This window comes from Somniosus microcephalus, chromosome 7, assembly GCF_052327205.1.
Source record: "Somniosus microcephalus isolate GS21.2 chromosome 7, FLI_Smic_1.0, whole genome shotgun sequence".
Classification (NCBI taxonomy): domain Eukaryota; kingdom Metazoa; phylum Chordata; class Chondrichthyes; order Squaliformes; family Somniosidae; genus Somniosus; species Somniosus microcephalus.
This window is the reverse complement of record NC_140993.1, coordinates 273,955,661-273,969,789: the sequence shown is the minus strand read 5'-3', so window position 1 is coordinate 273,969,789 and position 14,129 is coordinate 273,955,661. Positions and strand designations below refer to the sequence as shown.

Genomic DNA, 14,129 nt, shown 5'->3' with positions numbered 1-14,129 from the left:
AGTTAGTCAGCGGGGGTAGTTCTCCAAACTTCCACTACTCGGATTCTTGGCGCTGTCGGAAGTCTCTTCTGATCCGAACACCTCAATAACCGGAAATGTTGCCGAGTCCGAGTCCGAGTCTCCCGCGGTGGCCGAGTTAGTTAGCGGGGGTAGTTCTCCAAACTTCCACTACTCGGATTCTTGGCGCTGTCGGAAGTCTCTTCTGATCCGAACACCTCAATAACCGGAAATGTTGCCGAGTCCGAGTCCGAGTCTCCCGCGGTGGCCGAGTTAGTCAGTGGGGGTAGTTCTCCAAACTTCCACTACTCGGCTTCTTGGCGCTGTTGGAAGTCTCTTCCGATCCGAACACTTCAATAACCGGAAATGTTGCTGAGTCCGAGTCCATTTAACACAACATTCTGTAGGTGAGTACCCAATTATACTGCACATTTCTTGATTTTTTTTATTTTTGTTTGTTAAAAATAGCCTCGGTAGATAACCCTCTCCGTTATCCGGAATTTTTAATCAACCAGCAACACGCCGGTCCTGTCGGTGCCGGATACCAAAGAGTTTCCTGTAATTAAGGAAATGCAGCAGCCAATTTGTGCACAGCAAGATCCCATAAACACCAGTGAGAGAAATGAACAGGTCATCTGATTTTTAGGAGTTGGTTGAGGGATAAATGTTGGCCAGGACATCGGGAGAACTCCTCTTCTCTTCTTCGAATAGTGGGATGGGATCTTTATTGCCCACACAAGAGGGCAGACGGGGCCTCGGCTTTAACGTCTCATCTGAAAGGTGGCATCTCTGACAGTGCAGCACTCCCTCAGCACTGTACATTGTCAGCTTTGGCGCAGCGTTCGCACTTTTGCCTCTGAATCAGAAGGTCGTGGGTTCATAGTCCCATTCCAGAGGTTTCAGCACAATAATCTAGGCTGACACCTCCTTGCAGTACCTCACCTGTGCTGCACTGCCAGAGATGCCGTCTTTTGGATGAGATGTTAAACCGGGGCCCCACCTGCCCTCTTAGATGGATGTAAAAGATCCCATGACATTATTCAAAGAGTTCTCCTGGTGTCCTGGGGCTAATATATATCCCTCAACCAACATGAGTAAAACAGATTATCTGGTCATGATCTCATTGCTGTCTGTGGGAGCTTGCTGTGCACAAATTGGTTGCCACGCTTCCTACATTATAACAGTGACTATATTTCAAAAGTATTTCATTGGCTGTAAAGCGCTTTGGGACGTCCTGAAGTCGTGAAAGGCGCTAAAGAAATGCAAGTTCTTTCTTTACAAGGCATAATTTCATCATTTTAATTGCTCCTTAATTTTTTATTCATGCATAAAATAATCCCTGCAAAACTGTATGCATGTAATTAAAGCAGAAGAGTTCAGCAGAAAGGGAAAATTGTGTAAGGAGAGTGTAAATCCAAAGGGGCTCCTTGAATGTAAACTTTCACTGCAGTTCAGGGAACAAGCTATCGAGCTGCGTACTACAAAGTCCCATGCTGGTTGGCAAGACAACATAAAATTAATGGTGGGGATTGTTTTGAACAAACCCTGGGGTAGATTCTCAACTGGCTGCCCCGGGGTGTAAAACTGCCCTTGTGGATTGGCTACTTGTTATAGAAACAGGCCAATCCGCAGCACAAGGTTTCATGCCCAGGTGACAACTTGAAAATCTCGCCCCTCAATTGTGATATTACTTTGTGGAAATGGTGCTCGATGAAAGGAGCCATGCCTGGGAGATCAGCAAGCACCAGAACCAGACTGCTCGCACCCAGCATTATTCCACCAATCATATCCGCAGTCCCCGGCACACTTACCTGGCAAAGATCAAGAGCACTTCCGATTAGGCACGTTACAGCCTTCCAGACTCAATATCGAGTTTAACAATTTCAGATCATAACCTCGGCCCCTATTACATTTTTACTTATATTTTTTATCCACACCTTTGTTTTGGCCCTTCCCCCTTTTTTCTCTCTCCCACATGGCAGCTGTCTCCCATTCTGCCAGCGCATTTCACACCTAATCTAGAGCCATCTTTTGTCTCCACTAGTCCTATCACCATCTCGTCTGGTTTTGAATACCTCTTAATGTCTCTTCACTTCTCTTTTGTTCTCTCCCAACCCTCAAACTGGCCTTTTAATCTGTTTCATTTCCTGTGCTTCTTCAGTCTTGACAAAGGGTTTCGACCTGAAACGTTGACGCTATTTCTCTCTCCACGGATGTTGCCTGGCCTGCTGAGTTTTTCCAGCATTTTCTGTTATTTTTAATGATCAAGAGCAACTAGCTCTTGTAGTCTGTGCATCAGAAGCCTCTACACCACCTACAAGGCACGTGTCAAGAATGGGATGCACTGTTAACGACTCCTTCCATCACTTTGCTGATGATTGAGAGTAGGCTGATTGGACAGTAATTGGCCTGCTTTTTTGTGGACAGGACATATCTGGGCAGCTTTCCACATTGTCAGGTAGATGCCAGTGTTGTAGCTGTACTGGAACAGCTTAGCTCGGGTCACAGCTAGTTCTGGAGCACAAGTCTTGTGTTGTCGGGGCCCATAGCCTTTGCTGTGTCCAGTGCACTCAGCCATTTCTTGATGTCACGTGGAGTGAATCGAATTGGCTGAAGACTGGCACCTGTGATGATGGGGACCTCGAGGTGATGAGGGATATACCGAGCCATGAGATTACAGATTGTGGTGGTAAACAGTTCTGCTGCTGCCGATGCCCCCACAGCACCTCATAGTTGCCCAGTTTTGAGCTGCTAGATCTGTTATTAATCTGTCTCATTTAGCACGGTGGTAGTGCCACACAACACGACAGAAGGTGTCCTCAGTGTGAGATGGGATTTGGTCTCCACAAGGACTGTGCAGTGGTCACTCCTACCAATGCTGTCATGGACAGATGCGTAGACGGGTTGATTGGTGAGGACGAGGTCAAGTCGGTTATTACCTCGTGCTGGTTCTTTCACAACCTGCTGTAGGTCCAGTCTGGCAGCTATTGTCCTTAAGGGATCAGCCAGCTCGGTCAGTAGTGGTACTACCGAGCCACGCTTGGTGATGGACAATGAAATCTCACACCCAGAGTACATTCTGTACCCTTACTATCCTCAGTGCTTCTTCCAAGTGGTGTTCAACATGGAGGAGTACTGATTCATCAGCTGAGGGAGGGCAGTAGGTGGTAATCAGCAGGAGGTTTCCTTACCCATGTTTGACCTGAAACTATGAGACTTCACATGGTCCGGAGTCACCGCTGAGAACTGCGAGGGCCATATCCACCCCCCGCCACCCCCCCCCCCCGCACCCACTGAATACCACTTTGATAATGCAAGAGAGAGCCATATATCTAAGTTTGCCAATGGCACAAAGATTGTTGGCATAGTAAGTAGTGTAGATGGGAGCATAAAATTACAAAGAGACATTGATAGATTAAGTGAGTGGGCAAACTGTGGCAGATGGATTTCAAACACAGGTAAATGTGAGTTCATCCATTTTGGCCCCCAAAAAGGATCAATCCGAATATTCTTTAAAATGATGAAAAGCTAGAAACAGTGGACATTAAAGAGAGTTAGGAGTTCATGTACACAGATCACTAAAATGTACAAAAATATCAGGTACTAAAAAGTAATCAAAAAGACTAATAGAATGTTAGCCTTTATAATTAGAGGGCTGGAATATAAAAGGGAAGATTTGTTGTAGCTGTACAAAACCCTGGTTAGACCACACCTGGAGCACTGGGAGCCGTTCTGGGCACCACACCTTAGGAAGGATGTATTGGCCTTAGAGGGAGTGCAGTATAGATTCACTAGAATGTTACCCGGGCTCCAAGGGTTAGATTACGTGGAGAGATTACATAAACTAGGCTTGTATTCCTTGGAATGTAGAAGGTTAAGGGATGATTTAATTGAGGTTTTTAGGATTTTGAAAGGATTTGATGGAGTCGAGGGAGAGAAACCTTTTCCGCTGTTGGAGGAATCTAGGATAAGGGGACATAACCTTAAACTCAGAGCCAGGCCATTCAGGAGAGAAGTTAGGAAACACTTCTTCACACAAGGGGTGGTGGACGTGTGGAACTCTCTCCTACAAATAGCTCAATTAATAATTTTAAATCTGAGATCGATAGATTTTTGCTAGCCAAGGGATATGGAGCCAAGGCAGATATATGGAGTTAAGGTACAGGTCAGCCATGACCTCATTGAATGGTGGAACAGGCTCGAGGGGCTGAATGGCCTCCTCCTGTTCCTATGTTCCTATGCCCCCACCTCTGGTGGGCCTGTCGTGCCACAGATGATGATGGAGGAGTCTAGGACTTTGGCTGAAAGGTACGAATCTGTGAGTAGGACCATGTCTGGCTGTTGCTTAACTAATCTGTGTGACAGCTCTCCCGATTTCGGTGCAAGTCTCCAGCTGTTGGTGAGGAGGACTCTGCAGGGTCGACTGGTCTGGGTGCGCTTTTACCGTGTCCTGATTCGATGCCACTTCAGAGGGTAGTTAAGAGTCATCCATATTTGTGTGGGACTGGAGTCACATATAGGCCCAGATCCAGTGAGGACGGCAGGTTCCCTTCCCTAAAGGACATTAGTGAACCAGTGGGCTATTCCAACAATCCAACAACTTCATGGTCACTGTTACTGATGCCAGTTTTTTATTTCCAGATTTATTGACTTTTTTTCAAATTGAATTCAAATTTTCAAACTGCTATGCTGCGATTTGAAGCTAATTTTCTCTGAATTACTAGTCCAGTAACATAACCACTATGCTACCATATGCATTTTGGTTAATTTCAAGCATTTCATATACTATAACGCAACGATTTTTAACATAAAGAAAAGCAAATATGAAGTGACAGTTGAATTTTCAACAGGCCGACGAAACCCGACCGGCCGGAAAGGGTTAAATTTAAAATGGTGGTTCAATGTGAGGCTCCCAGCCTCATTATGATATTTAAATTGCCAGCCCGCCTCCTGCGAGCGGGTTGGTTGGCCGCCCGCTTCGCTCCGCCTCCGTTAAAACTGGATGTGGGCGGGTTGGGGTCAGGGTTCAGATTTTTAACCTGCCCGTCTTTGGGGGTTAAAATGCCTTCCCCCCCCCCACCCCCCCCCCCCCGTCCCCCCTCAGCAGTCACAGTCACACATCCAACCCACCCCTGCCCGCCACATCACAAAGGCATAGATACGGCTGTATGGTTCGAAGCAGCATGTTCCAGTGCTGGTACAGCTCTTAATAATTTACAAATGTACTCTCAGGAGCGGTGGGCCTTTAGCTTCGCTACCGGGTTATATTAGTACCTTATTTATTTCTTTCACTATTTTTAAGCACTAGATTTCTTCATTTTGATCAATGAAAAGTTAATCTATTATTTAATAATTGTACTTCATTCACCCTCTCCTTCCAGCTGGTACTGCACAGCTGATCTTGAAGCCGGCTTGGCTGCACATCTACCCCACAATCAATAGACAAAATAACTTAGAGTGCCTTGGGACATCCCACAGCACTCGGCGTGCAATGAATTACTTTGGAAGTGTAGTCGTTGTTGTTACTTTGGCAATTGCACATAGCAATGTCGCACAAATAGCAATAAGGTAGTGGCCTGGTCATTTATTTTTGTTGGTGACGGTCGAACATAAGAACATAAGAATTAGGAGCAGGAGTCGGCCATACGGCCCCTCGAGCCCGCTCCGCTACACGGCCCCTTGAGCCTGCTCCGCCACGCGGCCCCTCGAGCCCGCTCCGCCACGCGGCCCCTCGAGCCCGCTCCGCCACACGGCCCCTCGAGCCTGCTCCGCCACACGGCCCCTCGAGCCTGCTCCGCCACACGGCCCCTCGAGCCTGCTCTGCCACACGGCCCCTCGAGCCTGCTCCGCCACACGGCCCCTCGAGCCCGCTCCGCCACGCGGCCCCTCGAGCCCGCTCCGCCACACGGCCCCTCGAGCCCGCTCCGCCACACGGCCCCTCGAGCCTGCTCCGCCACACGGCCCCTCGAGCCTGCTCTGCCACACGGCCCCTTGAGCCTGCTCCGCCACACGGCCCCTCGAGCCTGCTCTGCCACACGGCCCCTCGAGCCCGCTCCGCCACACGGCCCCTTGAGCCTGCTCCGCCACGCGGCCCCTCGAGCCCGCTCCACCACGCGGCCCCTCAAGCCCGCTCCGCCACACGGCCCCTTGAGCCTGCTCCGCCACACGGCCCCTCGAGCCTGCTCTGCCACACGGCCCCTTGAGCCTGCTCCGCCACACGGCCCCTCGAGCCCGCTCCGCCACACGGCCCCTTGAGCCTGCTCCGCCACGCGGCCCCTCGAGCCTGCTCCGCCATTCAATAAGATCATGGCTGATCTTCAACCTCAACTCCACTTTCCCGACCGATCCCCATAACCCTTGATTCCCCTAGAGTCCAAAAATCTATTTATCTCAGCCTTGATTATACTCAATGGGGCCGATTTTCCCGCAGTTGCGGGGAATTGTCGGGTTCCCCGAATGTCGGGTTCCGACACGAATCTAAATGGGTCTCCCACATCGATGCAATTTTTCCTCAATTGGCCAATTCATTTCCAGCGTGTGGGAACCCTTGCTAATTGACTATTTCCAGTCAGAAAGACCCACAGTATGATGTCATCATTCGTGGTGCTTTCAAGGTCCACAGCAAGCACTGCATCCTCTGAAGGCTTCCAAACGAACCATACAGGATGGCAGAGGAGCCTGCAGCAGCTGTGGCCAGTGCCAGACCCCGAGCTGCCTTCAAATTCACTGCAGGCATTATTGGATGAGGTTGGGGCCCACAGGGAGGTCCTCTTCCCTAGGTCAGGGAGGAAGAGGCCTCCCACTGAGACCAAGGTTGCATGGATGCAGGTGTCAGCAGATGTCAACTCGCTGGGAGTCACCAGAAGAACCTTGGCATTACATCTCTAGCTCCTTCCTTTACTCCCCCACGTACCATCCAGAGCCCCCGTCCCCACTGTGGAGGAGGAAGAGGCTGTGCAGCCAGACTCCCCAGAGGAAGCTCCAACCTCTGAGGGCGCAGTGTCAGAAGAAGTAAGCGCACCCAGCACCAGCGCAGACACTCACACCTCAGGGGGACCTTCGGGACATAGAGTAGTGTTGTCACCTGGTGTATCACAGCTCACAAGTGAGCATCAGCAGATTGTGGAGACAGGGACAGCAGTGTAGAGTCCTCGTTGGAGGGCGCAGGACTCTGCCAGCTCAGCTCAGCTGCATGTTGACCCTCTGCCTCTGGGTCCATCCGCAAGAGAAGAGGTGATGGATCTCCATGCACAGATGCAGGAGTCTCTGGCAGGTTTTGTCTCCAGGGTCGCTGTGAGTGTGGAGTGAATGGAGGAGTCCATAGCGAAGATGAGCTGAGCCTTTGTGTAGTCATTGGCGCATGAACAGAGCACCACGGAAAGGATGGCAACCTCCATGGAGGAGATAAGTCGCCAGGGTATGGAAAACATGGTGAGTGTTCATAATAGAATGACATCTCTTGAGGAGCGATGGGCATCTATTGAACAGAGAAACCAGATCTTCATGGAAGTCCTTCTGAGTAGGACTGCCAGTGCAGAAACAGGTCCCACTGGCCCCCTGATGCGCAGCAAGGTGCTCTCAAGCCACATCCAAGCGCTGGCCCCTTCTGGCCTGTGCAGCTTCAGGTAAGTGAGCAGCAGCCTGACGCTCCTGCTGCTGATCCTGCTGTTCCTGGTTCTGCTGCTGACGCCTCTGCTGCTGGAGATCCTCTAATGGCATGAAGGGAAGGGGAAAAGGGCCTCCCATACTTCTGGTAGATGCCTCCATTGAGGAAGCGCTGAGTGAGGGTGCCGAGCGGTGCTTCACAGGAGCTCACACTGGAGAAGTGTGTGAGGCTCCAACCTTCCACAGCTGTGCCTAAGCCTTGAACAAGTTGCCCCAAGCCTGAAACAACAAGGTCCTGCAACCTACAAGTGCTGTCTGATTAAATCTCTTCTTTCCTGATTGACCTGCAGCTGAAAGTAAGCGAGCTGATATTGTTCACGCCAGCGTTCATCAGCGGTGTTCCCACCAGGCGTGTTTAGCGTGGGAAAAGGCTGAAAATAGCAAGGGCCCCTTAAAATGGCATTATAGATGCCAATTATTGGTGATTAGGGTGCCTAAAGACCAATCCCGCCTGCTGCAGGCGGGACTGATTTGGGTCGCATTGAAACGCCGGGGCGAAAGTCGGACAGGGCGGGGAATCAGGTGGGGGGGGGTCGCGAGCCCCTATTTTTGTGATTTTTTTTCCCCCCCACACGCCTGAAAGCCCGCCTGACGGCTCCAGGAAAATCGGCCCCAATGATTCAGCATCCACAGTCCTCTGGGGCAGAGAATTCCAAAGATTCACAACCCTCTGAGTGAAGAAATTCCTCCTCATCTCAGTCTTAAATGGGTGCTGAACCTACGATCTTCCGACTCGGAGGCACAAATGCTACTAACTGAGCCAAGCTGGTATTGCAATACGACTCCTGTGCTATACTTGGCCATCATTAATAAATAATCCTAATAATCAGAATGTAGTATGACTATTGTTGAAAGCACTGGACCCTTATTGATTTTACAGAGGGAAAAGGGGAAGGAGGAACCGAATAATCAGCTGCTTGATCAGTGGTGTAGCACCACCAGTAAGAGGATTAAGGGTTTAACTTTGTTAATGGATTAAAATGAAGACCTGAAAAAAAATTGAAGGAGGTGTTAAATTCCCTCTGCGCGCTGTTAAGCCACAGCAACAGCACCAGCAACCACTCTCACAGGCAACCGCTCAACATGTCTCTCAACCGCCAATAATTTCACTGAATCAAACTCCTCGTGATAACAAACCTATTTATATCCTCCCCAGCAAGTTCATTGCAGTAAGATGATAGTGTAGGTATATGTGAAGCCTGGATGTGACGGTGTATCAGAGATTATGAACTTCCCATGTGGAGGTTGCACTGTGTGTCATGGGGCAGCGTGTTGAAATACAGTATCCCTGTTTCCACATGTTGGTGTGCCGGTTACCAATGCTGCGAGAATGACTGAGAAATCCAAGATGATATAACCCAGGGCCTGTCAGTAAACCAGTAAATAAGCAAAGGAGGAAGTTGATAAAGAGCATGTTTAGGATTTCATTACACTCTAGATAGGAAATCTTCCTCCAGTGTGTTTTCTTTAACTGTGTAGAGCTGCCAGGAAAGTAACTAACAGGAATGATGAATAATCCCTTATTAAATAGCAACCAAATGTACCAGCCTGTCTGGAAGACCAAGCACAGAGGTCACCGTGCCCGATTCAGGCATTCCCAATTAATTTTAATGGCCAGAAAATCCAGAGTACAGTGAAATAGGTACACTGACCTCCAAACCTGACCTGTGCTCCCATTGGACAATCAGATGGAGTCTTGCAATTTTGGGGCTATGCAATGAAGCTCCCTCTACTCTACCCAGCAATATTTCTCAAGCACAACCTCTGAACAGAACCTACAGCACGAGATTCCCATTTCCCAGACCAGCCAACCTGTTGCATCTCTAAGTCAATCTGCTAGTTTAGTGCCTGACGTAATAAAACTCACTACGCACTTGGTTTGAGTATAAAGCAAGGCTTTAATCAACTTGTTTCAGAACATGGCGGTCTAGTTGTACTTCACTAGTTCCTTATCTTAAAAAATGTCCCTGGCAAGCTGGGGCCGACGCCCGAGTATTTATACTCCTTGGACGGCGCCACCAGCTGGCCGTCCAGCATTATGTCATAAGTAACTTCTTGATGTTGAGATTTATAACAGTGCCTATTAGTGCTAAAGTAGAGGCAACTTTGTGCTGTGGACAATGCCCATTAGACACTGGGTTAAAACTGCCTGGGCCCAGTTTATCCTTAGAGCCAACCACGGAAGATTTTAATCCCTTCAGTCTGGGTTGAATGAAAAACATGAATGGACAGAGCATGGCGTCCCCCCTCCCCCTCCAGTCTTCGTGAGGCAAGGTCACGACACAGTAGTGCCAGTGAGGAGCCTGGCTAGATATCAGCATGGGTCAGAGACCGGGCTGTAACATTGTAGTTCTGATTCTCCTGGATTCACGTGAAATGATCCCTCCTTTATTGTTTCTTTTTCTTCTCCATTTGCCAGGGTAAAATTGCTGAGCGAGTTGGATATTTTCCTGCAACGTTTGTTCAGAGAGTGCTGGTGGGAGAGAAAGTCTTCAGATGCACCAAACCATTCACAGGCTCCAAAGAAGAAGGACAGATAAATATGAAAGAAAATCAGGTAATTAGCGCCTAAAAGCCCCTTCGGTTTTGTCTTAACAATGGGGAAAAGAAATAAAGTTCACATAATAACATCTCCAAATTATCCTCTCGTCAAATTGTGGCTCGACGTTTTAAGGGAAGCGTGCATTCATGAGTAGGTGGTAGTGACATGGTTTCGTTGCAAATGATTTCTGAATTTATTCTATCAGCAAAGTGGACGGAATAATCTTGGGCCTCTGTACTGAGAGACCTAAATGTGACTAACTCACTACAAGTTCAACAGTAGCAGTCCCCTCCTGGTCTCCCAGTGCATCCACACTCAGTCAGTGGTTTCTTTCCCTCTCAACCACTTCACTGCTTCCTGCAATCAGTAGCTCCAGGGAGTTTTCAATTCCTCACGAGCATGACCTAGGATATCCAGCAAGCCCCAGGAATTCCAGCCTGCCCTTCCATGGTTTTGTTTTCCCTAGCCTCCATCCAATCACCGTCCTTTCCCTTTTCCATAGTACAGATCTGGGAAAGACTCCCAACATAAACAAAAAAAACACTGGCCTAAAAGTTGGTTCATGCCTGAATCGGGAAGCGATCCGGTTGCATCGCATGCTCCTGAAGAGGCCACTGGCAGGACCAGGGCAGACTGGTCTGCCGACCTCATTTGTTTATTACATTGGGCGATTGGGCAGATGCATGGCAGGTGCAGTATAATGTGGTTAATGTGAGGTTATCCACTTTGGTGGCAAAAACAGGAAGGCAGATTATTATCTGAACGGCAATAGATTGGGAAAAGGGGAAGTGCAACGAGACCTGCGTGTCCTTGTGCACCAGTCGCTGAAGGTAAGCATGCAGGTGCAGCAGGCGGTTAAGAAGGCAAATGGTATGTTGGCCTTCGTAGCGAGAGGGTTCGAGTACAGGAGCAAGGATGTCTTGCTGCAATTGTACAGGGCCTTGGTGAGACCACACCTTGAGTATTGTGTGCAGTTTAGGTCACCTTATCTGAGGAAAGATGTTCTTGCCATGGAGGGAGTGCAGCGAAGATTCACCAAACTAATACCTGGGATGGTAGGAATGACGTATGAAGAGAGAATGGGTCGATTAGGCTTATATTCGCTAGAGGGGATCTCATTGAAACTTATAAAATTCTAATAGGACTAGACAGATTCGATGCAGGAAGGCTGTTCCCGATGGCGGGGGAGTCCAGAACCAGGGGTCACAGGCTAAGGATAAGGGGTAAGCCATTTAGGACTGAGATGAGGAGGAATTTCTTCACCCAGAGAGTGGTGAACCTGTGGAATTCTCTACCACAGAAAACAGTTGAGGCCAATTCATTAAATGGTCCAGAAATTCGGGTCGGGGGCTTCCCGCGGGTGTAAGCCCCCGACCTACACTTACCTTGCGCGCCCGCCGTTGAGCTGTGGGCCCCCGTGGAATTACAATCCTGGGCCTGCTCCAACTGCCGGCGCGCAGTGCTTGCGCATCCCAGGGGCGCAGTTAGTTCGATGTGTCCCCTGGGATCACGTGGGCCATGGGGAACCAATCGGAGCAGGGAATGCTCCATTCATAAGTCTGACTGGAAGACCTGTCAAAACTTAGAAATACTACGGGCCCCAAAACATCACTAAATCTTCAAATAATTTTTTTTTTTAATCACATTTTTTAAATAAACTATAAATTACATGAATTAACTATTTACCCTCCTGGGAAAACCTGTAAAAAAAAACGAAGTTCGATGTGCACGCGCAGCCTCTCTCGCGCACGCGTTCGACCTCTGAACCCCTGCTTTCAGGGGAATGGAAGTGCCGGTTTCCCGCGCATGCACAGTGCATGCAGGAAACCGGCACTTCCATTGGGCCTACGGGTGAGTACCCTGTGCGTACTCACCCGTGGAGACCCGAATTTCTGGGCCATTAAATATATTCAAGAAGGAGTTAGATATATTTCTTAAGGCTAAGGGGATCAAGGGATATGGGGAGAAAGCAGGGACAGGGTACTGAATTTGGATGATCAGCCATGATCGCATTGAATGGCGGAGCGGGCTCGAGGGGTCGAATGGCCTACTCCTGCTCCTATCTTCTATGTTTACCGGTGAGCTGCAGCCACCAGTCACGGCCCCAGAGACAGCTCACCGGTCCTGAGGGGCAGCACTATTGGCCAGCTTGGATTCCAGCCAAGGTGGTAAGGAGAGTCTGGGCGGGTGGGGGGGCGGGGGGCGGGGGGCGGAGGGGAGCAAACAGAGGCCCACGGATTTAATTTGGAGCCAGGATGGGAACTCCTGCACCTTCCGGCTCCACAATACGGTAAGCAAAAAAAATTAAAACTTGTCTTTCTGGTGGCAGCCTCCAGCAGTCCCTTTAAAAAATACAGGTTTGGCTGCTGAGCACCTGAGATTACTGATCACAGCGGTCATTGGCAATCGAATTTCACAAAGGGACCTTAAACCGACGTTAGGCCCTATTTACATATGCTAAAAGAAAAAAGAAAGACTTGTATTTCTATAGCGCCTTTCGCGACCACCGGACGTCTCAAAGCGCTTTACAGCCAATGAAGTACTATTTGAAGTGTAGTCACTGTTGTAATGTGCAAAATGCAGCAGCCAGTTCGTGCACAGCAAGCTCCCACAAACAGGAATGTGATAATGACCAGATAATCTGTTTTTAATGATGTTTATTGAGGGATAAATATTGGCCAGGATACCGGGATAACTCCCCTGCTCTTCTTCGAAATAGTGCCATGGGATCTTTTGCATCCACCTGAGAGAGCAGACGGGGCCTCGGTTTAACCTCTCATCTGAAAGATGGCACCTCCGACAGTGCAGCACTCCCTCAGTACTGCACTGGAGTGTCAGCCTAGCTTTATGTGCTCAAGTCCCTGGAGTGGGACTGTGAACCCACAACCTTCTGACTCAGAGGCGAGTGTGCTGCCCACTGAGCCACAGCTGACATTTAAAACCTGTTTCAGGCGAGCACCAATGTTCCTCCCACTAAGCTGTCTGCAGCAGTCTGTAGGTTCCTCGCAGCGCCGCTCACCAGCTTCACGTTGGAAATAACCGGGCATGAGCAAAAAATTGAATGGGCCGGCCCGCCCACCGAAACATTGGCACGCCCCCTCAAGGTCTACGGCGGAGCCTTTACCATCAGGGCAGGCGGCAGACTTTGGGCACGGAATGATCACCCCACACGCAGTCCGCCATCTTGGAACCTCAGGCGCCCGTTTCAGGCCTGTAAAATGGATGCATCGCGATCCCGTGCTACAGTCTATTACATAGACTGCTCCACCACTCCTTCCAACAGCAAAAAATATCCATCAATAGACTGTCCGCTCTAGTGCAGCACCTTGGGACGTTTTACTGTGTTAAAGGTGCTATATAAATGCAAGTTGTTGTTGTCAGCCCAATCCCCCATTTAATCCACATCCCTCTATGCTTGGTCATGTTGTGCTCTGTTATTTTTAAGTCCCCTAATTTTGTACCTTTAGCAGATTTTAACATTATATTTGTTCCGAATCCTCCTTCAACCCGAAAGACACTATTCCTGTTTCCAATTAATCCACAAAAATCCTGCCATGGATCTTCTACATGGGAACTAATAGAAACAAACAATAGGGGGGCGATTTCCTCAGCCCTGGGGAGGCGGGAGGCGGGACTGCCGGGAAAATGGCAGAATTTGGGGGCGGGTAGTAAACCCATCCCCAACCCGCCTCCATGCCATGTTCCCAGGAGGCGGGTAGCCGTCCCGCGCCGGGTCCCGTCTCCTTGGAGGCGGGAAGGGATTAAAGCCTATTAACTGCCTGTTACCAGGTAGTTAACAGGCAGAAAATAGGATTCTGTGCTTACAGAAGGCTCCGAAACCCGCCGGCGAGGCGAGTACTGGGTCTGCGGGGGTCGAGGGGGTTGCAAAGGTGTGGTGTGAAGGTAAGTGATGGGTGCAAGAGTG

The 14,129-nt window shown here is 49.4% G+C and overlaps 1 protein-coding gene across 2 annotated transcripts in view; it reads left to right on the top strand.

Moving 5' to 3' along the window:
- The window catches only part of stac (SH3 and cysteine rich domain), a 224,589-nt gene that overhangs the window by 197,588 nt on the left and 12,872 nt on the right, over positions 1 to 14,129 (top strand). For both annotated transcript variants that reach the window (XM_085993817.1, XM_085993816.1), the window contains exon 10: positions 10,082 to 10,219. In XM_085993817.1, the coding sequence (XP_085849943.1) occupies positions 10,082 to 10,219 (138 nt within the window). The remainder of the gene's footprint in view (positions 1 to 10,081; positions 10,220 to 14,129) is intronic.